The sequence below is a fragment of the Pelophylax lessonae genome, assembly GCF_965119305.1.
Source record: "Pelophylax lessonae genome assembly, chromosome: 1".
Lineage (NCBI taxonomy): Eukaryota > Metazoa > Chordata > Amphibia > Anura > Ranidae > Pelophylax > Pelophylax lessonae.
In genome coordinates this window covers 114,274,205-114,301,135 of record NC_138768.1, presented here as the reverse complement: position 1 = coordinate 114,301,135, position 26,931 = coordinate 114,274,205, and the positions used below count along the sequence as shown (strand labels likewise).

At 39.8% G+C, this 26,931-nt stretch overlaps 1 protein-coding gene across 6 annotated transcripts in view; it reads left to right on the top strand.

Annotated features, from left to right (window-relative positions):
* MAST4 (microtubule associated serine/threonine kinase family member 4) overlaps nt 1-26,931 on the top strand; it is a 933,584-nt gene that overhangs the window by 846,808 nt on the left and 59,845 nt on the right. For all 6 annotated transcript variants that reach the window (XM_082272235.1, XM_082272234.1, XM_082272236.1 and 3 more), the window contains one exon: nt 5,947-6,048. In XM_082272235.1, the coding sequence (XP_082128361.1) occupies nt 5,947-6,048 (102 nt within the window). The remainder of the gene's footprint in view (nt 1-5,946; nt 6,049-26,931) is intronic.

Genomic DNA, 26,931 nt, shown 5'->3' with positions numbered 1-26,931 from the left:
TAACCAGCACCTATTTAGAAGTACAAGCTCCATAGGCTAGTTTACATTAGTTTAATACTCGCCATGCTCAAGGGGCTTATTTTACATAACACCAGACTAGATTTTTATCTGTACCTCTACTACAAATTCTTTCTGTACATAATTCCACGAAAATTGATGGCATGAACTGTGCAGGGATTCTGATATAAAGGTTGATGATAGTGGATCAATCAGGTATCAAAGGACATCATCACAGTTATGTTTTATTAGGCTGGCCATACACTGTACAACATTTTTTAATCAGCCTACTGGTTAACAGTGTGGATAGACAAATCTCTCCTTCCAGGCTATTTTTCTCACCCAGCAAATAGGTGAGAAAAAAACCTCTAACAGATTCATGAAATCCTCTGTTTGCATTAATATTCTTTGCATTCAGTGCCCTCTCCCAATACTGCTCTCCAAGCCAGTCAGGTGCTATTGCATGCACATGTGCATATTTCATGCTTGAGCTACTCTTTCATTGCCCAGTCAGCCACCTGTGGGGTGAGTTCTAGACTAAGTTGTGCTTTTGGCTGCAGTGGAATTTTAGGATAGGTAATGGCAGTTAAAGCAGTATATATATATATATATATATATATATATATATATATATATATATAGTATTTTAACCTCAGAAATTTAGCAGGTTGCTTGGAGGTCAGTTTTATTTTCTATTTGGCTATTTAGTTGAACAATTGAGTGCTGTCCATGATACTTTTTTTTTTTTTTTTGTTTACTTACACCAACATCCAATTTTTCAGAGAAAGTTTTAGGGGTGTGCTCCCTTCTTTAAGGTCCAGGACGGAGCACTGCAAAGATTATTGATGATTGACAATGCCCAGGAACCCATTTCAATCAGATTTCAGTTTACCGGAGTCAGATCTATTAAGAGAGGCATCCTTGTTTGTAAGGTATTAACAAGATTTACACATCACATCTTATTGAATAAGCCTGAAAATGTACCAGTAGGTTTGTGGTGTTTTAATATATTGGGATGAATTGCTTCACATACAATAATTATATTGTGTTCTGAGCAAATTTCTCTACTATTTTCCTCTATGAGTTATGGCCGTTTAGCTCCTAGTATTACATTTTCACAGTGTGATATAAAATAATTTAGTTCCTCTTTGTGGATAATTCTGTAATTAAGTATGTTGTCTGAGATTACAATTAGGACTGTGGCTAACACAAGCAGTTCATTATGTGTAAATGGTATAACAGAGCCAGAGCCGCTTATCTGGGATGTATATCCTCTTGGCTCACCACTGGATTACAAGCACTTGGGTACTGTTTGTTGCAAATAAAACAAATAGTCAAATAAACCCTAATGTGACGAACTGGGGCTCTCATAGTAAATAATGCAAAGCAGAAAGCAAACAAAGAGAAATCACAGATTGTTAATGAGTTCACTGAGGGTTATTACAAGGTAATGTTATTTATATAACAGCTGTTCTTCTTTCATTTAAAATTCAATAACCTTTCCGGTGTGAACCTGCAGGCTGACCCCAAGTACCATTACGCAGCTTGTGGCAAAACTAAATGATAATTAAGCAAAATCCCTTATTTCCCTACCTGCTGTTTCCACAAATTTCCCCAATGCATTAACAGGCTAGGGTTGTGCCAGCATGACTATGATCATAACAGCGTTTATTCAGCATAATGAACTGAATGGCGCTTGTGCGCCACAATGCAAAATGCTTAAAAACTATGCAGAATAATATACATTTTCATACAATCCATAATTGTTATCTTGAGTGGCTATATTGTTTTTTTTTTTTTTTTTCAAAAAAAATGTGTAAGTTTTAATTTTTAGTGTAAATATGATTTTAATTTAATACTTCATTTTACCGGGAATCATTTTGTACCACCATAAATATGAAGGAAAAATTACATATTAAATGTGATATGATTTTTTATTATAAGATTCATTTTATTGTATCTTCATGTCTGTAAATAGAATTCTAAACATATTGGTGTATTTATCATGTTGATCTTAACGTGTCATAGCCCATTGTACTGTATATTCCACTCTTCCCCATCCTTTTTAGTGCCGGTTTACATTGGTGTGATGCAGGAACCCTATGCGACCTGCTGAGAGTGTCAATACAAAGGTAATGACGCCCCCAGATCAGTTCACGTATCGCAGTGCAAACTGTCACTTCAGTTCATAAGTGAACACCCATGCAATCGGATTCTGGTGCGGACCAAAGAAAGGTTCCTGCACGACTTTGGTCCGAATGCGATGCAAATTCAGCCATACACTCTGTATGGCTGAATTTGCAGTGCACAGACATTGCATGTGATTTGCAGAGCAGTGCGGTGCAAATCACATGCGATGTCTGACATTGCTATTGTGTGAACCGACACTTATTCCTTGGAGCACAATTTAGTTTTTAGGGTGGAACATGTAACATGTTCCCAATGCTGCAGCCGCTGCCCTTTCTCCCTGAGGCAGTAGGACGGGAAGAAGTTTCCCATACTAGTTCTCACTTTTTAAAATCAGTGTGGCCGTATGGGGCTCTGCCCACACTGCCGCATCATTCATTCACACATCTCTGTGTGTGAATGAACTAAAGTGTGGCATCCTTTGCGGTTGGTGAATTGAATTCTCAATGAACTACCGAGGTGCTGTGGAGCTCTGTGGTAGTTCATTGATTTGTTCCTGTCAGTGTATCTGCCTGCCTGTGCTGTATGTTCAGATATACAGCTATACTGACCGATCTGCAGGAAACCTGCATAACACCAGTGATCTTTTTATCGTGGGTGCAATGCTTTACAGGCTTAAAAAAAAAGATATTGAATGCATATTTTTTTAACCTGCAAAATGTGCATTTATTTTATTTTTTTCTTAAAGGTGAACTTCTCTTTTAAGGCTATTATAAAACATTAGGAATAAGCCAACACTGCCTTTTATGCATTCCCTTACGGAGACAGCTGAAACATAAAGTAAAGGAATTGCTAAACAGAATATAGATATTTTTTTCTTTTTGTTGAGATTTATCAGTAATGGTGGTTATGCCAGAAAGTAAGACCTTACACTAAATTGTAAAAGGATATTATTTATATATACTATATGGCCAAACATTCAAAGACACCTGACTACACACATGACCTTGTTAGACAACTCATTCTAAAACCATGGTCATTGTCAATCTTCTAATTCTTCTATTCACAAGATTTTGGAGGGTTTCTTTGGGAATTTGTGCATGTTCAGCCAAAACAAACATGAGTGAGGTTAGGTACTGATGTTGGACACGAAGACCTGGCTTGCAATCTGTGTTCTAATTCTAATGCCAAATTCTTCCACACCAAACATGTTAAACAATATCTATATGAATCTGGCTTTGTGCAAAGTCATACTGGGACAGAAAACAGAAAATAACCTTCTCCAGGCTGATGCCACAAGGTTGGAAGCACTTGCTGTATTCACTGATTCTGCATTCACAGTACCAATCACTGAAAACACCTGAACTAGAGGTGTTTCCCATACTTTTGCACATAGGTGTTAAGGTCAAATGTCCAAAAACTAGTTGTAGTATCGGTATGTTAAACTAAAATCGCTGCTTCATAAATATGTAATTCTATAAATGCAGATTCATAGTTTCACAATGTATTTCAGAAAATGTAAACAATATGGTTAATATTCGTTACAAGGCCACATTCTGGTAGTCCTATCTGGTTTTCCATAATCCATAGCTTGGAAATTGGGAGTGTTACTCCTGCACAATACAACTTGTTTTTTAATAACTGTAATTTTCCTCTTGTGAAATTATCGTCAAAGATGAGAGGTTTTTATTCAGGATCTCATTGCAATCTAGTCCAGGGGTCTCCAAACTGGCCAGATGTGTCCCTTTAATTGCCTTTTTTTAGTCTTTGGGACACACTTCCTTCCACTGATACAAGGCACTATTCCTTTTACTGACACCGGAGAGGGGAAACTAGTTCTCCTACTGACACCAAATATGGTGAACAGCCAACACCAGTGATGTAATTGTTTTACCCCCGCTGACCACCAAGCCTATGGCATTTTTTACGTCCACTGATACCAGGGCATTTTCTACTCCCACGGTTTACAGCCCCCCTAATGTTTTAAAGGCAGTAGTAGTGATTTCCAGCCAAGCTTTGATAAATATGAAACCTCCTAATACTACAAAAGACACACACCATGGACAGACTTGAAAATACCTGCCAACTATGGAATGTACAGTATATAGTGATTCTCTGGGCCTGAGATATTCACCCAGATGGCAAAGGCTAGGCCCCTCTATTGAAGCCAATAACTACACATTGACTTGACATCATTAGCTAAGGTTGATAACATATTTCAAGGGCATTGTGTGAAACATTTACAACGAACCATGTAGGGTGTTTTGCGTGAATGTAAAGTTTGCAACCACCTCATTGTACAGTCATTTATTTTGAAGCTTGTGTGTTTCATGAAATTATGTGATACATGAGGTTACACTAAAGAACCATTTTGTCTACAAATGTCTAAATTACAATCACATATCTGTGTCTTTTGCTTATGTCATAGGAAGTGTGACAATAGGCAGTGATTGCTTTTGCTTTAAATGGCACATTTAATTTAGTCACATAAAATTTTCTGAACTAGTGTCTTGCTGTTTGTCCATATGGAATTGCGCCATTCCAATTTAGCATGGACTGTGTGTCAACAATAATGCATACCTACATGTAAGGGAAATATGTATATACACACATGTTGTATGTTTATATTGCAATCTAGGCTACTTTGTGTTTTTTTGTGTATAAATGTTTGCATAGTAGTCCTTGCAGAGCCAACGTACAGATATTATGTGGTTACTGAAGTTATACTTTCAGGCGATAACAGCTTGGGGAATCAACCTGTTTTAATTAAGGCAAGCGGCAAAGCGCTGTCCTGGCTTGAAATGCCTTGCAGCAGAGATGCATATTCATATCGAATGCTGTAAATCCAATTTAACCTCGTTTAGATATGTCAGCCAAGTTGGCATAGACAGTGTTTAGTTCTTTTGCCCTTTTCAAACTGTGGCCCGCCCTTCTCCCCTACGGCACAATTATGTAAATTGACCTGTGCAATATAGGTAATTTTAGAGATTGTGCTCATTTTTTCAGCCTGCATCACATTTTACATGACAGTTCAAACATTTGTATAGCTTAACGGCAGAAATCCATATTCCCCTAAAAGCTTATCTCATGATAAATGTAAGACTAGTATTGTTTAGTATTATGAATGGATGGGGGGGTCATCTTGATAAATTTACAGTAGCTGTCAGGCAATTAACATTCACTTACTATTGCACCTTTGATGGTCTCCATAGAGGGAGCAGAAATGTTGTTTTGACATAGCATAGTGAAACATTAACTATCAGTTTATGGACATGAACTCATTCATAAGTCTTTCAAAATTCAAATAGTTGCAAATCCGAGTAAAGGAAGACTGGCTAGGTTTTCCTTTAGCAACCGATACGTTTTCTTCAGTCGTTACATCTTTAGCTTGACTTCAATCTGTTATGTTTCTTTCCTTACATATGTGGTATATTTGTATGTAAAATATACAAAATGCATTCTACTGATACCAATTAGTACTTTGTAACAATAGGACTTTAATTAATTGCTGGATCCCAAGGATCCCATATGCAAATAAATGCTTGTATATCTTTATTGCTTCTTTAAAACTTGTCTTGATGCTGGGCTCTCCTTCCTAAGATACTAGTAGTTTTGCCATCAAAAGAATTCTCTGGCTTTTCCACTTTAAGACACTGACCCAGAATAAGAATGCATATTTTGATTTTAAAATTTCCATCAAACCCATTTTAAGTCAGAATTCCTTTCTAACTAGAAACCAAGGAAATCCCATGTGAGGTCAGCAGCAGATAAAAGTCCTATTCTAGCTTTGTGTTCTCTAACTTTTTTTTTTTCCTGTGACAGATGAAATAAATTGGCCTGAAAAGGATGAAGCTCCACCCTCTGAGTCTCAGGACCTCATTACATTACTACTCAGACAAAATCCTCTGGAAAGATTGGGGACAGGTAACCCACATTGCTCTTATATTATTCATGCTTTGTAGCATTTGTCTTTAAATTTGACCCTTGGCACATTTCAAAGACCAGAAGAAAAAGATGCGCTTTAACATATTTGTATAGCTTTTCATATAGCAGTGTTAACGCATATTTCCACTTGTGCAGTCAAATTTGAGAAAACTCCACTATTTGTTATATTCCCATTCACACAGCTTGCCTAGGGAAAATGTAAAAAAATATTTCTTACATTTTAGATGTTTCCCAGGAGAAGGTGGTGGCTGGCTGTAAGGTTTTTTTAAACAATGTCAGTCTGCCTTAAATCTGTCATTAGTATACAATGCAACTATGCAAGAAGCCCGGCCTCCAAAACGTTAACTTTTTGTTTAGGCAGACAGGGTCTAAATCTAGTTATTTGATAATTGATAATGAAGGTCTGCTTGCACAAAACATACAGAGTCGTTTATGGCAAACACAGCTGCCTAAGCCCCTCATAAAAAAAAGAACTAGTAGGATTTTTTCTTGCTGGAGGGTCCAGAATACAGCAACTAAAAAAATGTAATCTGCAATTTTATATTATTTTCATGCTATGTGAATTGGGACATGTAAAAAAATTATAAAGTGGGTGTTATCCTAAAATAGCTGCAAACGTGGAAGCACACTTTAAAGTAAGCAACTTTGTCTGTTGAGTATTTTTTTATTTGTTTTTTTATTCAGAATGCATTGCAGAATTATGTATGTTGTATGGTAATATTTAGGGGTTACATATTTTAGAAGGCAGGCAAAGGTTCCCCCCTCCCCAACTTCCCCTACTATTTACTTCATTAAAGGAAATCTGTCATAAGTGAAAGATGGAGGCTGCCGATGCTGACCACCCCTTTTGAGAATGCAAGTTGCTAAGCTGGTACGCTAATCCTCTGGCCTAAATGTAATAAAGTCACTGACCCAAAGGAAGTGGGAAGGTAAAGACTTCAAATGTTACTCTAGCATTCCTCAGGTTCTCAAAGTTTTTAGTATTCAACATGAAAGCCTCAAATGATTGTGGTTCTCACATAACAGCCTATCAGCTAGGCAGCTAGCAGGAGGAGGTTAGTATTAGCAGTTGCCATGTTTATCTTTTTTTTATAGGTTTATTTAAAAAAAAAAAAAGTTGTCTTTCTTCCCCAATTCTCCTCTTTTGCTATGTCCTTAGTCCTCTTCCTTCATCTACAGTGAAGTTCTCAGGAATTATTCCCTTTGACTTTCAGCCATGGACTGAAAATAAAAGGTTTATAATAAAAAAATGAAGTCTTATTTTCTCAGATAGGTACATTATCTATATTAGTGATCTTTAACGTGTGATCTGCTCATCAGCTATCCTTGTTGTTAGTGTATTTTATGTGTGACCCAAGAAGGCCAAAAGGTTGGACGCACCTGGTTTAGTCAAATATACCTGATGCCCATAATGGATATACATATGCTTTAATCAATGGTTATCATTGTAGCTAACATTGCTAATCTTGGTATTTTATGTAATTTGGCTAGAGAAGGCTTATATATGCTTGTTAGTACTCTTTCTCAACAGGAAGTTTCTCCCTGCCAGACCAGCAGGGCTGAACTCCTGCTCAGCCAACATAAGCTGTAGCATGGTGTGATACACACTCACCAGTATGCCATGTTGCGCTAAGGTACATATTCCCATATATAATTAAGGGTTCCAAAATACCACTCAGGCTATCATTTAAAATTACCCCAGAGTTGTTGTTCCTGAACAGTTGGGTGCAATTTTTTGGTGGCAAAGTGTTCTGCATCCTTACAATTCACCCATCCTGGCCTTGTGCCCCTACAGCTGAAGCAGGACAGTTCTAGAATTGGGGAATGCACTGGCCCCTGTTTTGCAGCCTCCGATTCCAGGCCATTAAGAAGATGGAAATTGCAGTAGCACTAGGGATTTTTTTTTTTTTTTTTTACATTACATTTTAAGAGCAGCCAGAATGTAAATTGAAATGTTGTTGAAAGTATGTAAAGCCTTCTAATTTAAATGAGATAACTACACAAAGTTTGTTCCATGTATTTATTTTTTTTAGTTTTAGTCAGACTGGAGAGGAATTAGAACACTTTTCAGGTTTTTATTGCAGTTTCTCTGTTGGGGAGATTCACACCATCTATTTGTCCTGGTGACCACTATCCACAAGAGTAAAAGTAAATCCCAATTTTTGAGTGGTCATCAGGACAGCAAAAAAGTGGAAATATTTCAATGGGGACACTATTTCTGGTGACCCTGGAGGTCCCCCACTTTGGTCACTTTATAAATTAAAGTGGTTGTAAAGGCTGAAGGTTTTTACCTTCATGCATTCTATGCATGAAGGTAAAAAAACCTGTGTTCTACTCACCTGAGACCCCTCTTGATCCAGCTGTCCTTGGTCTATATTTCCTCATTGGCTGACACAGAAGGTGGCGCTGTTGGTTCCCAGTGCTGGCAATCACAGCCAGTGAGCCAATGAGAAGAGAGCGAGGGGCGGGCCGAGCCAAGGCTCTATGTGTCTAATGGATGTGTGGATCTGGGCTCGGTAACGAGCATGTATCAGTGCCCCATAGCCACCAGCTTGCTGTTGAGGGCTCTGGTCAAGGGGAAGGAGCCAGGAGTGCCATTGGGGGGTGCCTAAGGAGAGGGGGATCGGGCTGCTCTGTGCAAAACCACTGTACAGAGCAGGTATGTATAACATGTTTTTTTTTAATAAATGAAGAGTTAATATCACTTTAAATAAAAAAAGGTGCTCGTATAGACAGGTGCTAAGCAACTGTTGAGTGTCTGCTGGGGAGACACAATAAAGGTAACTGAGGGACATTTAAAGCCACTTGCTAGGGTTAAAAGTGAATATTGTAATAGAAACTGCTTTTTTTTTAATTTCATCTTTTAATGGGCTGATTCTAATTTTTATTTTTTGCTGGTGTTCTGTCATTTTAATTTCCTTTCACTTCTATGGGGTCATCCCTTACTTTGTCTAAATTAAAAAAAAAAAAAAAAAAAAAAGTTGTATCTTACGTACTGTACGTTGAAGCTCCAAAACACTCAAAACACAAGTGGCTGAGGAATTGGTGTAGGAAGGAGGGGTTTGGGTTCCTGGAGAACTGGGCTGACTTCTCAGTCGGCTACCGGCTCTTTAGTAAGGATGGGCTGCACCTTAATGGGGACGGTACAGCTCTTTTGGGGAGAAAGATGGCCACCAAGTTGGAGGGGCTTTTAAACTAGGAGACAGGGGGGAGGGCTCAGAAGTAGAGTCAGTCAGGAGGGAGCAAAGGACTGAAGGCAGTTGTAGAGTCAGCAGCGACAGTAGGTCCATAACGTCAATAGGTAGGTCTGTGCGGGAAATCCTCAGACCAAACAGGAATAAACATAACCACCAATCACGTTTAACTGCCGTAAAACTAAGAGGGGTATATGCTAATGCCAGGAGCCTAGCTAATAAAATGGATGAGTTGGAAATGTTAGTACATGAGGATGACATATAGACCTTGTGGGAATAACGGAGACTTGGTTCGACCCCTCACATGACTGGCTGGCCAATATCCAAGGGTATTGGGTGTACCGGAAGGACAGGGTAGGAAAAAGAGGGGGAGGGGTATGTCTCTATGTCAAGAACAATATTTGAGGATTCCCCTTGGGGTGGGACTTTGAAGGTCACTCAAAAAGATATACAAAAAAATGTATTTAAATATATATTGGTTTTATTACAAAAATAATAAAAGGTAAACATACACAAATAACATTGAAAGCTAATAAAATTATTGGCAAAACTGATATTGATATGTAGGTGTGCAAATCACTCAACCAATTATTCCAAGCAAGATCCGACGTTTCAAGGTAAAAACCTCTTCTTCAGGGATTTTTTGGGGGAATAATTTTATCTGTAAGTATTGAAGAAATATATCAAAGCAAACAAGCAGTTGTTGATAATATAAAATATAGCAACAGAGTATTCATATGAACATGTTTTTGAGTATAGACATATATTCATTATAGAACCACATTGTAAGTAAAAAAACGTTGTATACACTTACATGGTTGAAGGATGCATGAACACCACAATTGTTTTGCCATAGATTAAAAACATGGAACATTAGCAACACCCACAGAAATCATCGTCAGCCTTGTCTATAAAAGGGAGGTTTGGTATTTGGAGTGGATCCAATAAAGAATATAGCATATGATGGAAAGTGTGCAGACCAAAGGGGGCCCAAATTGCTCCAGCTGGAGTCCAAATTGGCTCAACCAAGGGGGCGGGGGTCAGTCACAGTAATGCTGTAAATAGCAAGGAGATACAATGAATAAGACGTAACAGATAAAAATAAAATACAAAAATGTTTGTTTTATCTGGGTACAATGTACAGAGAGTACAATGAACGCGGCAAAACCAAAAATATGCATATATATGCAAATACTACATATATAAAAGGCAATAGCCCGATAGATCTATGTCTAATGAATGCATGTGTGGCATCTTGCTAGGATCAGGCATGGTTGATAGCACTGCTAAAAAAGAAGCCAGTGCATAGAGTTAAACAGAGCCCATGCTCTAGCAATTTTGTGACTATAATGGGGACGGTACAGCTCTTTTGGGGAGAAAGATGGCCACCAAGTTGGAGGGGCTTTTAAACTAGGAGACAGGGGGGAGGGCTCAGAAGTAGAGTCAGTCAGATCCAGTTCTAAGCCCACACATACTTTATAAACCATCAATCTCATACAAACGGGCACCAGCTTTGAAGGATAGACTGGTGCATAGTGAACTAAAAAGCCAGTCTACTTTCGATCCATGCAAGTACAAAGGTACTTTTTCCTGTGGGGCATGCCATTATTGTAGTTACATGCATACCATGCAGAATCCCATCCTCCCCAATGGCCAGAGGTTTAAGGCCAAGCACTTTGTGAATTGTAGGACTATCGGCATCGTATACCTTTTGATTTGCGAATGTAATTGTTTTTATGTTGGAAAAACTAAATTAGAATTTTGGAAACGCATGTACAAGCATATTAGAAGTATGCGTAAACGTGACCCAGATTTGCCTTTGGGCCGCCATGTGTCCAGTGCACATGGGGGCAAATTCCCTAAGATCAAGTTTTTGGCCCTCGACCGGATCCATCCCAGCCCCAGAGGAGGCGACTGGAATAAGCGCCTCCTCCAAATGGAGCTGAGATGGATCCATTCGCTAAGGGCAACGGAACCCCCAGGCCTTAACGACATGGTGTCGTTTAGACCCTTTTTGGAGGGGTTTGCCTCTGGAGGTATGGAGAGATGACCTCTTCCTCCTCCCAGAGTTTCTCACATAGTATGCTCTCCCTACCAAGCTCCCTGGATACTCTGTATATTCACCTGACTACCCACATTTTTCTGTCTATACAATGTAATGGATGTATTTGAAATATTCTGTAAAAGGACATGGAACTGACACCACCTACGGCCTCGTCGATTCAGCCTTGATACTAATATGTATTATATATAGTCTTTTTGGTCACTAGAGCAGCTGAGTGTATGTTTGGCTGCCTACTAACAAGTGGCCAATTGGCACCTCTATAGCATAAAATAGCCCAAGATCATAACAGTTGATGTTATTATGGTCACAACATGTAGACATCTCTGTTTCTAACACTTGCATGTATTATCTAGAGTACATGCATCTGTTTGATTGACATTCTTTTATTTAGATATGTTCGTGCATCCTCGGGGACCCTTTGCTCTAACCCGGCACGGGGTCCGGGTCTGTTATACAAGACCCAGAGATTCCTGGCGGTGGGGACCTTCCCTGCTGACATCTCCGGATGTCCTCTCCACTTCCGGGACACGCCGCTGTACGCATTCGTGCGCCTCAGTGACGTCACATCCCGTGCCGGTGGGAGACGCCCGCCGGCTTCACCTCTGGCCTCTCGTTCCGGTGACGCACTTCCTGTGGTCATCGAGGCGTGGTTATGGGCGGGTCTGGCGAGCGCCGCTCAGGGAGCCCAGGGCCACCAGGGGGCGGAGATGCAATCAGCTTGATTGCTCTCATCGGACTGCGCTCCTATTTAGGCACCACTCCCAGCATGGAGTACTGAGTACATCCACTGCTGGGAGGAAGTTTGCCTTGGAGTCTGCTGTCTTAAGGTCAGTTCTCATTGTCTCAGAGGGATTTGCCAACCTTTATTCATATATAAATATGCACATTTAGCCTATGTCATGACTATATTTCATCTTTATATGTCCAGTCTCACTGACTATCCTCTATAGTCACAAAATTGCTAGAGCATGGGCTCTGTTTAACTCTATGCACTGGCTTCTTTTTTAGCAGTGCTATCAACCATGCCTGATCCTAGCAAGATGCCACACATGCATTCATTAGACATAGATCTATCGGGCTATTGCCTTTTATATATGTAGTATTTGCATATATATGCATATTTTTGGTTTTGCCGCGTTCATTGTACTCTCTGTACATTGTACCCAGATAAAACAAACATTTTTGTATTTTATTTTTATCTGTTACGTCTTATTCATTGTATCTCCTTGCTATTTACAGCATTACTGTGACTGACCCCCGCCCCCTTGGTTGAGCCAATTTGGACTCCAGCTGGAGCAATTTGGGCCCCCTTTGGTCTGCACACTTTCCATCATATGCTATATTCTTTATTGGATCCACTCCAAATACCAAACCTCCCTTTTATAGACAAGGCTGACGATGATTTCTGTGGGTGTTGCTAATGTTCCATGTTTTTAATCTATGGCAAAACAATTGTGGTGTTCATGCATCCTTCAACCATGTAAGTGTATACAACGTTTTTTTACTTACAATGTGGTTCTATAATGAATATATGTCTATACTCAAAAACATGTTCATATGAATACTCTGTTGCTATATTTTATATTATCAACAACTGCTTGTTTGCTTGTTTGCTTTGATATATTTCTTCAATACTTACAGATAAAATTATTCCCCCAAAAAATCCCTGAAGAAGAGGTTTTTACCTTGAAACGTCGGATCTTGCTTGGAATAATTGGTTGAGTGATTTGCACGCCTACATATCAATATCAGTTTTGCCAATAATTTTATTAGCTTTCAATGTTATTTGTGTATGTTTACCTTTTATTATTTTTGTAATAAAACCAATATATATTTAAATACATTTTTTTGTATATCTTTTTGAGTGACCTTCAAAGTCCCACCCCAAGGGGAATCCTCAAATATGCTTCTCATATCGGGATGTGGCACTCATATTTAGGGACACAGTGAGAGCACACCTTCCATTATGTCAAGAACAATGTAAGGGTGATAGAGAGGAGTGACATTACAGAAGGGATGAGCATGGATTTAGAATCTGTGTGGGTAGAACTCCATAGGGAAGGAGAAAAGGGAAAAGTAATTGTGGGGGTTTGCTATAGGCCACCTAAACAAGGGGAGGAGGTAGAGCTGGAATTTTTAGCACTATTGGGTAAAGTGGCAAAACTGGAATCAGTCATCATATTGGGGGACTTAAATTATCCCGACATTGACTGGGAAGAGGGGACTACACACTCACAGAAGGCCGTCTATTCATGGAAACCTTACAGGATAATTACATGTCACAGTTGGTGGACTCTCCGACTAAGGAAAACGCAGTCCTGGATCTATTGATCACTAATGACCCAGACCTAATCTCGGAGGTAGGAGTCCAGGACTCCCTGGGCTCTAGCGATTTACAGGAGGATCACATTTAGTGTAAATAACAATATAACAAGGCAAGTGGGGAACATAAGAACCCTAAACTTCAGAAGGGCAAACTTTCCAAAATTGTACTCATTGATGAAAAGGGTAAACTGGGACCAAACCCTGGGATCACTGACCACAGAAGAAAAATGGGAATGCTTTAGGAACATATTAAGCAAATGCATCTTGCAGTGCATTCCTATGGGAAATAAATTTAGAAGAGACAAAGCCAAACCTGGCTGGCTAAACCGTAGCATTAAAAAACGTATTAGGGGGAAAAAAATTGGCCTTCAAGAAATATAAAGCAGAGGGCACAGTATCGGCTTTCGAGCAATACAAGGAGGCAAATAAGAAAAGTAAACACGAAATCAAGATGGCTAAAATCAACTTTGAGAGACAAATAGCGGAGAATAGTAAAAAACACCCAAAGAAATTCTTTAAATATATCAACAGCAAAAAAACTAGGGCAGAGCATATTGCACAAATAATTAACGATGATGGGAGGATGGTTACAGAGGACACTGAAAAAGCAACCGCGCTGAATGTTTTTTTCTCGTCAGTCTTTACACAGGAAAGGAAGGGTACACTGACCATGACTGTATGGTTAGTAGTAATACACAGGACTTGCCACTATGGCTAACAGAGGGTGAAATCAGGGAAAGGCTGGATAAACTTAACACAAACAAATCACCAGGCCCGGATGGCGTACATCCGATACTCAAGGAACTCAGTAAGGTTATATCTAGACCACTGTTCCTGATCTTTGCTGACAGTATTAGGACAGGAGATGTACCAGGGGATTGGAGGAAAGCTAACGTGATTCCGATATTCAAAAAGGGTCAGAGGCATATCCCGGGAAATTATAGGCCTGTCAGTTTGACATCAATAGTATGTAAACTTCTGGAGGGGATGATAAGGGACTATATCGTAGAGTTTGCTAAAGACAACATCATCAGCAGTAATCAGCACGGGTTTACAAATGGGCGTTCTTGTCAAACTAATCTCTTAACATTCTACGAGGAGGTGAGCTGTGAGCTAGATAGGGGCAGACCAGTGGATGTGGTGTACTTGGATTTAGCTAAGGTGTTTGATACGGTTCCCCATAAGCGCTTAATTTATAAAATAAGGTCTGCAGGTATCGACAGCAGGGTTTGCTCTTGGATACGGAACTGGCTAAAAGGGCATGTCCAAAGGGTGGTAATAAACAGCACATACTCAGACTGGTCTGAGGTAGTAAGCGGGGTCCCCCAAGGCTCAGTCCTGGGACCAACCTTGTTCAATTTATTCATAAACAGCATTGAGGTCGGGATCAGGAGTTCGATATCAGTTTTTGCAGATGACACAAAATTGGCCAGGGCAATAACTGCACAGCATGAAGCAGATATCCTACAGAATGACCTGGACAAAATAACAGAGTGGGCAACGACTTGGCAAATGAGGTTTAATGTGGAGAAGTGTAAGGTTTTGCACTTGGGGACTAGAAACCTAAAAACACAATACACGTTAGGAGGGGAACCCTTGGGGGAATCAAAAATGGAGAAAGATCTGGGAGTCTTGGTTGATGATAGATTAGGCAATAGCATGCAATGTCAAGCGGCAGCTGCCAAAGCCAGCAGAATATTAGCATGCATAAATTAAGGGATGTTTTCCAGAGATAAGACTATAATCCTTCCAATTTATAAAACTCTGGTCCGACCACATCTGGAGTATTCTGTCCAGTTCTAGTCGCCAGTCCTCAGGAGGGATGTGTTGGAGCTGGAGAGAGTCCAGAGAAAGGCAACTAAACTGATTAGGGGATTGGAGGACCTTAATTATGAAGAGTGTCTGCAATCGCTTGATTTATTCTCTCTGGAGAAGAGACGCCTGAGGGGGGACATGATAACATGATAGCAATTTTTAAATATCTCAATGGGGATCTCAGCTTAGAAAAAAAGCTGTTCAGTCGAAGGGATTGCATGAGGACTCGAGGGCATACAATGTGATTAGAGGAGAAGCGTTTTAACCTCAGGCAACGTGGGGGGTTCTTTACTGTTAGGGCTACAAGATTGTGGAATTATCTACCACAAGAGGTGGTTTCTGCGGGTAGTATGGTGGCTTTCAAAAGACTCTTAGACGTACATCTCAAGGATCAGAACATTCAGGGCTATGTGAGATGATTACAGCCACACACACCTACACAGGTTGAACTGGATGGACTATTGTCTTTATTCAACCTCACCTACTATGTAACTATTGGCACTTTTCCACTGCAAGTACCGGCTAGTACCGGCTCGGCTCTACTCGGCCCTGCTTGGCCTGGTTTGCTTTTCCACTGCTGGTACCGCATGGTATAGGGTCGGAACGGTTCGGTACGGTACGGTATAGGTTTGCTTTTCCACTAAAGCAGTACTAAAGTTAAGTGGGTGGGATAACAACGGGGTGGGTGGGATTCTCTGACCAATCAGTGGCTAGTAGTGACTGCATGCAAAGGATTGTGGGATATGATACCAGTTTGGTACCTGTTGGAACCACAATCGAGTAGGTACTGTTTTTTCAGGGCCGTACCGTACCGTACCGTTCGGTTCCATGCAGTGGAAAAGCAAACCTATACCGTACCGTACCGAACCGTTCCGACCCTATACCATGCGGTACCGCAGTGGAAAAGCACAAAAGCGTGCCGAGCCGGTACGGTTCTATGCAGTGGAAAAGCGCCATCAGCTACCAGACTCTCATGGTTTATCGTTGTGCTGCGTAGTGTCGCATAAAGCTTGTAGCTTCTTTTGAGAGGTGCAAGCTTCAAGCACTTTTGACCCCAATAGACTTTAATGGGAGTGCCTTAGTACCTAGCTTTCCATTGGCTAAAAATAATTAGAAAGAAAAATAGCAAAAACACACATAAAAACGCTATAGCAAAGTCAGGAAAAACTACGGAAAAGATGCTCAGCCCAAGTGTGAATGCAGCCTTAGCATTGTTAGATTAACAACAAACAATTCTGCATTCATTGCTATGCATTAAACAAAGTTCATCTTTGTTTTTGTTTTTTTTTTTGCCATACAGATTTTGCCTGAAAAAGCATAAGGCTCCATTCACACCTGGGCGTTTTCAGCTCCAAAAACGCTCAAAAAAAACATTTCCAAAACGCCCAACAAGTAAAATCCCATTCATTTAAGTGGCCCCTGTTCACATCTGAGCGTTTTAACGCCTGAAGCAAAACGCCCAACACTCAAAAAAGTACATGAGCTTCTTTTTGGGCAGATTACAGGCGTTTTCCATTGTTCTCTATTCAATCTAAAAACGCCTGCACAAAAAACGCCCATAAAAACGCCTGAAAAAACGCCCAGGTGTGAATGGAGCCTAACTGTTTGAGACTAAACCTTTGCAGTACCACACCATGATGCTTGTATTATTAGAGGAAAATTTGCTGCTGTGGGTGCTAGTTTAGCATACAAACCTGTGCTACCATGAATCTGTTCAGATAAATTAGATGTACTAATGCAATATTATCAAAAAAAGATGAAGCAGGTGTCCTGCCTGAAGACAGTTTCCACTGCACAGATCTCAGGCCCCCTTGATCTTGTTAGGCTGCTACAACTGGCAAAATGTTATTCACTGGTTAACTGGAGATTTAACCTGCAAGCAGTGACCTCAATTGAAATGATTTATTGCAAAAAAGCAACTGTTACCAAATGTCTTGTTAACCAACAACAACCTTGTAGCCAGTGTCCTACTGTTTTTATTGGCTCTTTAAAGTTTCTGACAGTGATCTCTAGTAAGGGTCCATTCACACTGTAATGTGTGTGTAGAGCACACAAAAATACATGCGTTGGCATGCTGTGTTGTTTTCTAGCATGCTCTATGTTGTGCTATAAATCTTTTTTTGTTCTTTTACTTCACAAATCTGATTTGTAAACGAAACGTTGATGGATTTGTTTTACTCCTGCATATATTCACACTGCAGTGCGCTTACATGCTTTTAGATGCAAAATGTCAAATTGTGCAGTGTGTTCTACTTTTCTCAGCATCTGCACAATGCGCTGGTGTGAACTGCTCCTAATAAAATACTTTTGTTTTTACAATCTTTAAACCCTGATATGCGTTCTTCAGAGCATGCTAACACATATGGTGGTACTTGACCTTCATGTTAGTCATTGTGGCAGGCCAGAAAGGACAGAGCTGTTTTATCTGTCATTTTATGAAAACTGACCCCAATTGGCACCAAAAAAATATGCTGAAGCTCTTTGGAGCAAAAAAAATAAAAGCACTCTTTTTAAAGATTTTTTTATCTCCTGAACATGACTGTAGAATATAAAGAATCTGCTGCACCCATTGTCTCTACTCTCACTGGTCTCTTCTATGCTCCGCAAATTTTAAGAAATGCTGTTATAGCAACTTCGGGTGCTCACTGTCAAAGCAAATTAGAATTACATTTCTATCATAAAAACCACACAGGACACATCTGAAACCCCTTCCATCAGGGCCCCCGTCAGAGCTCCCCCCTTCCATCAGGGCCCCCGTCAGTTTCCCCCTTCCATCAGGGCCCCCGTCAGAGTTTCCCCCTTCCATCAGGGCCCCCGTCAGAGTTTCCCCCTTTCATCAGGGCCCCCGTCAGAGTTTCCCCCTTCCATCAGGGCCCCCGTCAGAGTTTCCCCCTTCCATCAGGGCCCCCGTCAGAGTTTCCCCCTTCCATCAGGGCCCCCGTCAGAGTTTCCCCCTTCCATCAGGGCCCCCGTCAGAGTTTCCCCCTTCCATCAGGGCCCCCGTCAGAGTTTCCCCCTTCCATCAGGGCCCCCGTCAGAGTTTCCCCCTTCCATCAGGGCCCCCGTCAGAGTTTCCCCCTTCCATCAGGGCCCCCGTCAGAGTTTCCCCCTTCCATCAGGGCCCCCGTCAGAGTTTCCCCCTTCCATCAGGGCCCCCGTCAGAGTTCCCCCTTCCATCTGGGCCCCCGTCAGAGTTCCCCCTTACAATGAAAGCGCCTGTTGGAGTCCCTCTTACAACAGGTCGAAGCAGAGACCATAGGCAGCATCTGCTGACCTCAGTTCTCAATCTGTGCACATTGATTATATGCCACTGACACTAGCCATGGCCGGGATAAAATCGTGTAGCGGCTTATCTGGCCCATGGCCGTAGTTTGAAGACCCATAGTTTTGGCCCAAGATGATCTGAGCAGTGATTATTAGATCCATAGGTGCATGTCTACATTAGCAATCATTTATGGCTATTTGATTAGATCAGCCTATGAATGGAAAGCATAGTGATTGTTCATCTCTTTGATCCTTCCGCTATCTGAAAGGCTGTGTACTCTGCAACCCAGCATGATGAACAGTCTAATCAAAAGTGAAAAAGCAAGTTGTTTTAGTGGAAATATTATGATTACTTAATAACCAGGTAACCTTCACGCTCCACTTGGCCATCTATATAATAATCAAAGGTAGCTAGGCAGTTTGATGACAACAGTCAAGCTTTTTTTTTAATAGGGCAGAACAAGGTGTCTTATCCAACAGCAATTTATCAGAATTGCTCTTTCGGTGATCTGACATCAGTAAATATGGTTTACTGTCTGTTACTCATTTGAATTTTAAAAATTGTCTTCAACATAACACTGATAGTATTTTTAGATACAGATTAAATATCCAAAGTTAATAAAAGTATCATTAAATGTAGATTTCTTGTAAGATTTATTTCATAAATGGATGAATAACATATTTTATAAATGATACAGCAGTACAAACCACTACATCTACAATATCTGATGACACCTAAATCTGACCACCTTTCCTGATCTATTTCCCTACAGCATGCTAAAAAGCTGCCTTTTTCCAGACCCCATTAGCTCACACAGAAATGAACATAACAAATATAACAATTACTCATAGGAGTAATCAATCTCCTATTGGTCTGTTCAGTCCAAAATTCCCATTACAGTTTGTGTCTCAAAGCAGGCAGTGTTTACTGTGATGTCTCTTTAGCTGCAATGCTTTAATACAAAGCCACAATCCTGGTAATCCTCAATCGTGTATTTAGGGCTAATTTTTTATGTGTTTTTTATCACTTTACATACATGAACGGTTGCCACAGTACTTAGCTGGGGAGCATTTCCCTTCTCCCTGGTTCAGCCTTACTGTTTCCTGTAAGGGGCCTATGGGACTGTAATTGGACAGCAGTGATGCTGGTTAACTGACCAAAGTAAGCAGGACGTGAGACCTTGAAAAGGTCAGAAATGACAAAACATGTTGGGCTGTGAACACGAAGTGAGAATGGCAGAAGTGACGAGACCGGAAATAACGTGATACGTCAATAGAGCTATGCAGTATTAGAGCAGAGTTTATTGGGAAGAAGTGAGAGCTTGGGGATTTCTGCTTTGAGCATGTATGGCCTATCTGAAAAAAGACAGGCAATCATTTCTTGTGAGTTTTACCTAAATTGGGAAAAGGAGTCTGGGCATTGGATTTTACAACTGGTGTGGTGGGCGAAAATACTTATGTTGGACCTTTAAATGTTCACTTGTATCATTTTACTCACTGATAAGATTTGACGTCACAGTGGTGATTTAAGAGGACTGTTTTTTGTGTAGTATTTTTTACTTCTCATATATATTATATATGTATATATATAATTTTATTTATTTTTTTTACTTATATTTGTTTGCAATATTTTATATTCGCTTTTGGGTTGATATCACAGCACCACTAGTAATTAGTTATTGACTGCACTTTTGAATAAGGATGTGAGAGCTGACACTTAAAGCTGCAGTGTTAAAGTTGAAAACAGTGGTGTCAGTCTCTTGGCTATGCAGTGTAACAGCAGTGTGTGAATTGCAAGACTGACTGAGCCAAATGGCTAATATTTTGAAAGAGAAGTATTCATATATATTATATGTATTTAAACCACATATAGAAATGTGCCCTAAATTCCAATTTAAAGTAATATTTGTAACCTACAAAGCCCGGTGTCCAAATTCTCTTCACTTAACCCATATACTCACTCATATTCAATCTCAGTGGTTCACTGAAGCGGTTTCTCCATTTTTCTTTATGTATTCCAAACGATGAATTCAGGGGTATTTCCACAGTACTCGGCAATATCCATTCTCCTCACACAAGACACTTGCTAAATCTCCAGGTCTTTAAATGGAATAGTAAATCTCATTTCCTTGGACTTATTTATGATTTGAGTTTATTGCTGCTTATTCAACTCATCTCTGTACCACACATGCAACGCATTCTTCACCTAAGACACTAAAACTCCTTTGACAAAACCACAAGTATGGTGCCCTTCTCGTTACCTTCTTTCCATCTTAAACTGTATCATGGTTTAGCAGCGATCAGGATACCCATTCCTTTCAAAATGTATATGTCCTTGTCACTTTTTTTTTAATAATGTATTGTAATTATTGCACTGCCTTGTTGGCATTTCTTATTGTACAGTGCTGTCCTAAGCTTTTATGTTTAAAATAAACCCATAAAAGCCCAAATAATTAAACTTGGTAAAAGATGTGTAAAAAACATGAGCAGAAAGTTATCTATATTCAAAGCTGCTTGACAAAATAATCAGTTGGTTCAAAGAAATAGACAGCTGAAGTTTTTTTTTTTTTTTTTTTTGAAAATTTATACTGGTTCCCCTCTGTCTACGAACCCCATTATTGGACCTTTTAATCTGATGGGTGGTCCCAGTGACCAGTAGAGAGGCAGGGGGAAGCGCCAAGTTCAACTTTTAGAGGAGAAACCTATTTGCTTGTAATCTTTGCCTCCTCCGTTTCTGGATCTGGTGATCATTTTAATAAATGCTTTTCACTAGAGGTAACTACTTATGAGCATTTGATCCTATGCTGAGACTCAAATCACAAAGATTGTGCTTGAAGTGGTAGCTTGATGGCGCTGTAACCTCTAGGTGCTGTAGATGTACTTTGGTACTGATTGATGTATTTGTCTATATACTGATGGTATCCCAGTGGGGCGTGTAAGTGATGGGTGGACTGCTGTTGTGAACCAAGGAATTGGAACAGTGGCTTTGTAGAAATAATGCTGAACTAGTGCTGAGTGTTAAAAACACAGAGTTAAAAGCTGAACTCAAAGCAATTTTTTTCCCATGCATGGGTAAATTGTTTTTTTTTTTTTTTTTTGTCTAGGGGATTCGAGAGCTGAGAATACTCACCTAATCTTCTGATCCTCCCAGCACAAGGACCAGTCTCTGTGCCCCCCATCTTGAGTGGTGCCCCAGAGACTGGCTCCGGACGTGTGGGAGCGTTTTCCAGGGGATCAAAAGATCGGATGAGTATAGGCCCCTAGACAAAACAAGCAGTTAACCCATGCAGTGTAGGCACAGCCCCACTGCACAGGAAAAATAAATGTTGCCCGGAATTGGGCTTTAAACTTTCAATTTGAGTACCTACCAGCAAATGCTGTTTATTTTAAGCCCTGATGAAGGGAACAATGTTTGGTCTCCAAAAAAAATTGGGTGTAGCACTTGTCATATGTTTGGAATAAAACCTCATTTGGTGTGGCACTTTTATTTTCACACTCAAACATCATCACAACGACATGGCATGTAAAGCATTCTCTGATTGTGCAGTCAAAGAACACTTTGCATTTGTTCAGATAATGCATAGCGTTAACTTACTGGTACAGGACCCAGAAGTAAGTGGAGATCACTGGAGTAGCAGTGTCTACTTCAGTGATTTCCATCTAAAAGGGGCACTGGCCAGATATAAAATAAAACTTTTTTTTTTTTTTTTTTGAAAGTACACTTTTTATTTAGAGCTAAGCTGTCATGGTTTTTGTGATGTTTGAGTGTGAAATCGAAAGCGCCACACCAAGAATTTGGAGTCCAAAACAAGGTTATATTCCAGCAAACCTTCTGCGTATACAATGCAGCAGGCCAGCCGCTAAGCACGGGTCCCAGAAGCAAGTGTAGACTAGAGTAGCAGGTCTACTTCAGTGATTTCCAGCTTTCAGGGGCATCAGCCAGATATGATATATACATACAGTAGATGTATTGGTCCATGCTGGACCCAATGTAACTTTGTATAAAATATACTCTACCTGGTATTCATCATTAAAAACATTTAGGACCCATTCACACTGTTATGTTACCTAGTAACTTATTCAGTCTGATCAAGTGTCTCTTGAGAAACATAAGGGTTCAGATTACTGTTAAAATACACATATCCATGTTCTCATTTTGGTAAATCTTTCTTTTTTCAAGCATCTCAAGCAAAACAATAAATATATAAAAAAAAATAGTCAGGTCCATAAATATTGGGACATCAACACAATTCTAATCTTTTTGGCTCCATAATGGATCCTAAAATGAAACAAACAAGATGTGCTTTAACTGCAAACTTTCAGCTTTAATTTGAGGGTATATACATCCAAATCAGGTGAAAGGTGTAGGAATTACAACAGTTTGTATAGGTGCCTCCCACTTTTTAAAGGACCAAAAGTAATGGGACAATTGGCTGCTTAGCTGTTCCATGGCCAGGTGTGTGTTATTCCCTCATTATCCCATTTACAAAGAGCAGATAAAAGGTCCAAGCCATCATTAGGCTGAAAAACAAAACAAACCCATCAGAGAGATAGCAAAAACATTAGGTGTGGCCAAATCAACTGTTTGGAACATCCTTAAAAAGAAAGAACGCATCGGTGAGCTCAGCAACATCAAAAGACCCGGAAGACCATGGAAAACAACTGTGGTGGATGACCGAAGAATTCTTTACCTGGTGAAGAAAACACCTTTCACAACAGTTGGCCAGTTTAAGAACACTCTCCAGGAGGTAGGTGTATGTGTGTCAAAGTCAACAATCAAGAGAAGACTTCACCACAAGATGTAAACCATTGGTGAGCCTCGAACAGGAATTCCAGATTAGAGTTTATCAAACAACATCTAAAAAAGCCTTCACAGTTCTGGAACAACATCCTATGGACAGATGAGACCAAGATCAACTTGTACCAGAGTGATGGGAAGAGAAGAGTATGGAGAAGGAAAGGAACTGCTCATGATCCAAAGCATACCACCTCATCAGTAAAGCATGGTGGTGATAGTGTCATGGCGTGGGCATGTATGGCTGCCAATGGAACTGGTTCTCTTGTATTTATTAAGTTTATTGATGATGTGACTGCTGACAAAAGCAGCAGGATGAATTCTGAAGTGTTTCGGGCAATATTATCTGCTCATATTCAGCCAAATGCTTCAGAACTCATTGGACGGCATTGCAGATGGACAATGACCCGAAGCATACTGCGAAAGCAACCAAAGAGTTTTTTTTTACTTTCAATAATTTTTATTCAAGAATAACAAATGTACAGGACATTCAAGTACAATAAAATTGTAAAGAAGGCAACACAACTCCGGGAGTTTAACAGTACCAATAGTATAAGGTATAACATGAGTAGAGGACATCCAGGGCATTTGCCAGTAGTCCATAGAAGAGTACCTTTCTGACAACACCAAAGAGTCAATGTGCAATGAGGAAACAAATGTAGCACATGTAAAACAAACAAACCAATGAGATTTCATGGTTGTCAAGCCTGTCATCAAGTATCCTGACCCAAGAGAGGTCTATGTGATCATGGTGAAATAAGAAAATTAGATCAGTAAATAGAGGAATACTCCCGGTACATGTCCAAACCAAATCGGGTTTCAAACTCCCATATAAGGCATAACGTAATGACAACTAGTTGCCTCACAACAACATAGAGAAAGGGCCCTATGGCCCAGGGAAGATTGAAATGACAGAAGATCAGGAGAAGGGAAGGAGGAAAAGGAGAAAAGAAGAGAGAATAGGACAGAAGTAAGGGTTTACAGCCAGTCCCCAGATAACATCAGTAAGACAATCTAATTCATAGTCACTCCTGGAACCAGTGAGATACCTACGTAGGATGCCCAGGGCTCCCAAATCATCTCAAATTTGGGTGCCGTGGTGGTCAGCACGCTGACCATTTTCTCTTGGGTCATAATCCATGTGATTTTATTCCACCAAAGAGTTTTTTAAGGGAAAGTGGAATGTTATGCAATGGCCAAGTCAGTCACCTGACCTGAATCTGATTGAGCATGCATTTCACTTGCTGAAGACAAAACTGAGGGGAAAATGCCCCAAGAACAAGCAGGAACTGAAGACAGTTGCAGTAGAGGCCTGGCAGAGCATCACCGGGGATTAAACCCAGCGTCTGGTGATGTAAATGTGTTCCAGACTTCAGGCTGTAATTGATTGCAAAGGATTTGCAACCAAGTATTAAAAAGTGAAAGTTTAATTTATGATTGGTAATCTGTCCCATTACTTTTGGTCCCTTAAAAAGTGGGAGGCACATATACAAACTGTTGTAATTCCTACACCGTTCACCTGATTTGGATGTAAATACCCTCAAATTAAAGCTGAAAGTCAGCAGTTAGAGCACATCTTGTTTGTTTCATTTCAAATCCATTGTGCTGGTGTATAGACCCAAAAAGATTTGAATTGTGTTGATTTCCCAATATTTATGGACCTGACCGTATAAGCTTATTGGAATTTTTTTTAACCAAAAATATGTAGCAAAATATATATTGGCCTAAATTGATAATAAAAAAAAAATCAAATTTCTTTATTATTGGATTTGTTTTATAGCAGAAAGTAAGAAATATTGTTTTCTTTCAAAATTGTTGGTCTTTTTTTTTTTTGTTTATAACGCAAAAAATAAAAACCGCAGTGGTGATCACCAAAAGAAAGCTCTATTTGTGGGAAAAAGGACAACAATATTTTATATATTTAAATATATTATATTTATTTGGGTACAGTGTCCGCATGACTGCGCAATTATCAGTTAATGTAACGCAGGGCAGTCTAGCAAAAAATGGCCTGGTCACCTTCTGGAGCTGAAGTGGTTAAACATGATGCCACCTCTAACACAGCTGCACTAAATCAGCATTGTTGTCCTGAGCAGTTTTTACACTTCACAAAATCATATATTATGGACACAAGAGGTAGAATTTAGAGCTGTAGGCAAAAAAAACATATGGCACCTCTGACCTTGCTTATAGACCATTTCATAACAAATTGGTCATTTTTTTTGTAGTATTGTTTGAATAGGACATGGACATTTTCTCTGTGCTTACAAACTTCTGTCCAGTTTGTCCTCTCTGCCCTTTTCTCTTCTGCACTCCGCTTGCGTAGTTGCTCTGCCTCTATCACAACATGCTATCTCATGTTCAGAGATCACGCCAAGGTCAAGCCAGGTATTGTCTGGCAGGATTCATGTTTCTCAGCCATTTCCAACAGTCGCATTCTTTCTTGCTGCTCCCTCATGCCACTGCCAACCTGTCCTGTCTGTCTCCCATAACTCAGGATAATTTTGTTTAACAGGCTGTCAACAGCCCGATTCTTTCCGATGCAGACAGAAATTGCCATTATGTAACACTTCCAGCTAATTTTTTCTTCTTTTGTTCATCTTGTGACGGAAGTCCTAAATTACAGTTATGGCGAAAAAAGATGAATTTTTATCATAAAAGCTGCAATAGAGTAAAGCACTTATGTATGTATTTTAAGATGGTAATGCCCAAATTCTTTGTTCCCAGAATTATAAAAGTGGTTAAAATGGAAGCTATCTTCTCTCTCTTTTTTTTTTTTTTTTTTCTTTTTTCCCCCTAGAAATTATTAAAAGCACAAACTAAGCCAATAAATGAATACTGTACATGGTTCATGCTTTAGTGTTGTAATCTTGTCTACAGTGACACCTACAGACAGGTATATGTATTACTGCTGTGCCATTCTAAGCGGTATTAAACCCAAAACCAAAAAATATATTTATTTATTTCAAGTTCTTGTATAGCGTCATCAAGTTAAGCAGCACTTTACATATACATTGTACATTCATATCAGCCCCTACCCTCAAGGAGCTTACAATCTAAGGTTCCTAACTCTCATTCATACTTACACATACTAGGGACAATTTGGGACAGGAAACAGTTAACCTACCAGCATGTCTTTGGAATGTGGGAGAAAACCGGCACAGGGAGAACATGCAAACTAGATTTTATACACAAAACTGTGCCAAAAACACACTGAAAGGCATGTACATGCAGTTTACATGTTCTCGCTTTGAAGCTAATGGAACTGCACCAAAAAAAAATTGCCTGCACCTTTTTAAAAAATGAGATGCAGCTGTGCAGCATTCTTGTGAACAGGCACCATAGAGAATAACGTAGTTTTCATTGTTGTGCAAGGCGACATCAAGCTTAGTGGCTTAGAGTGA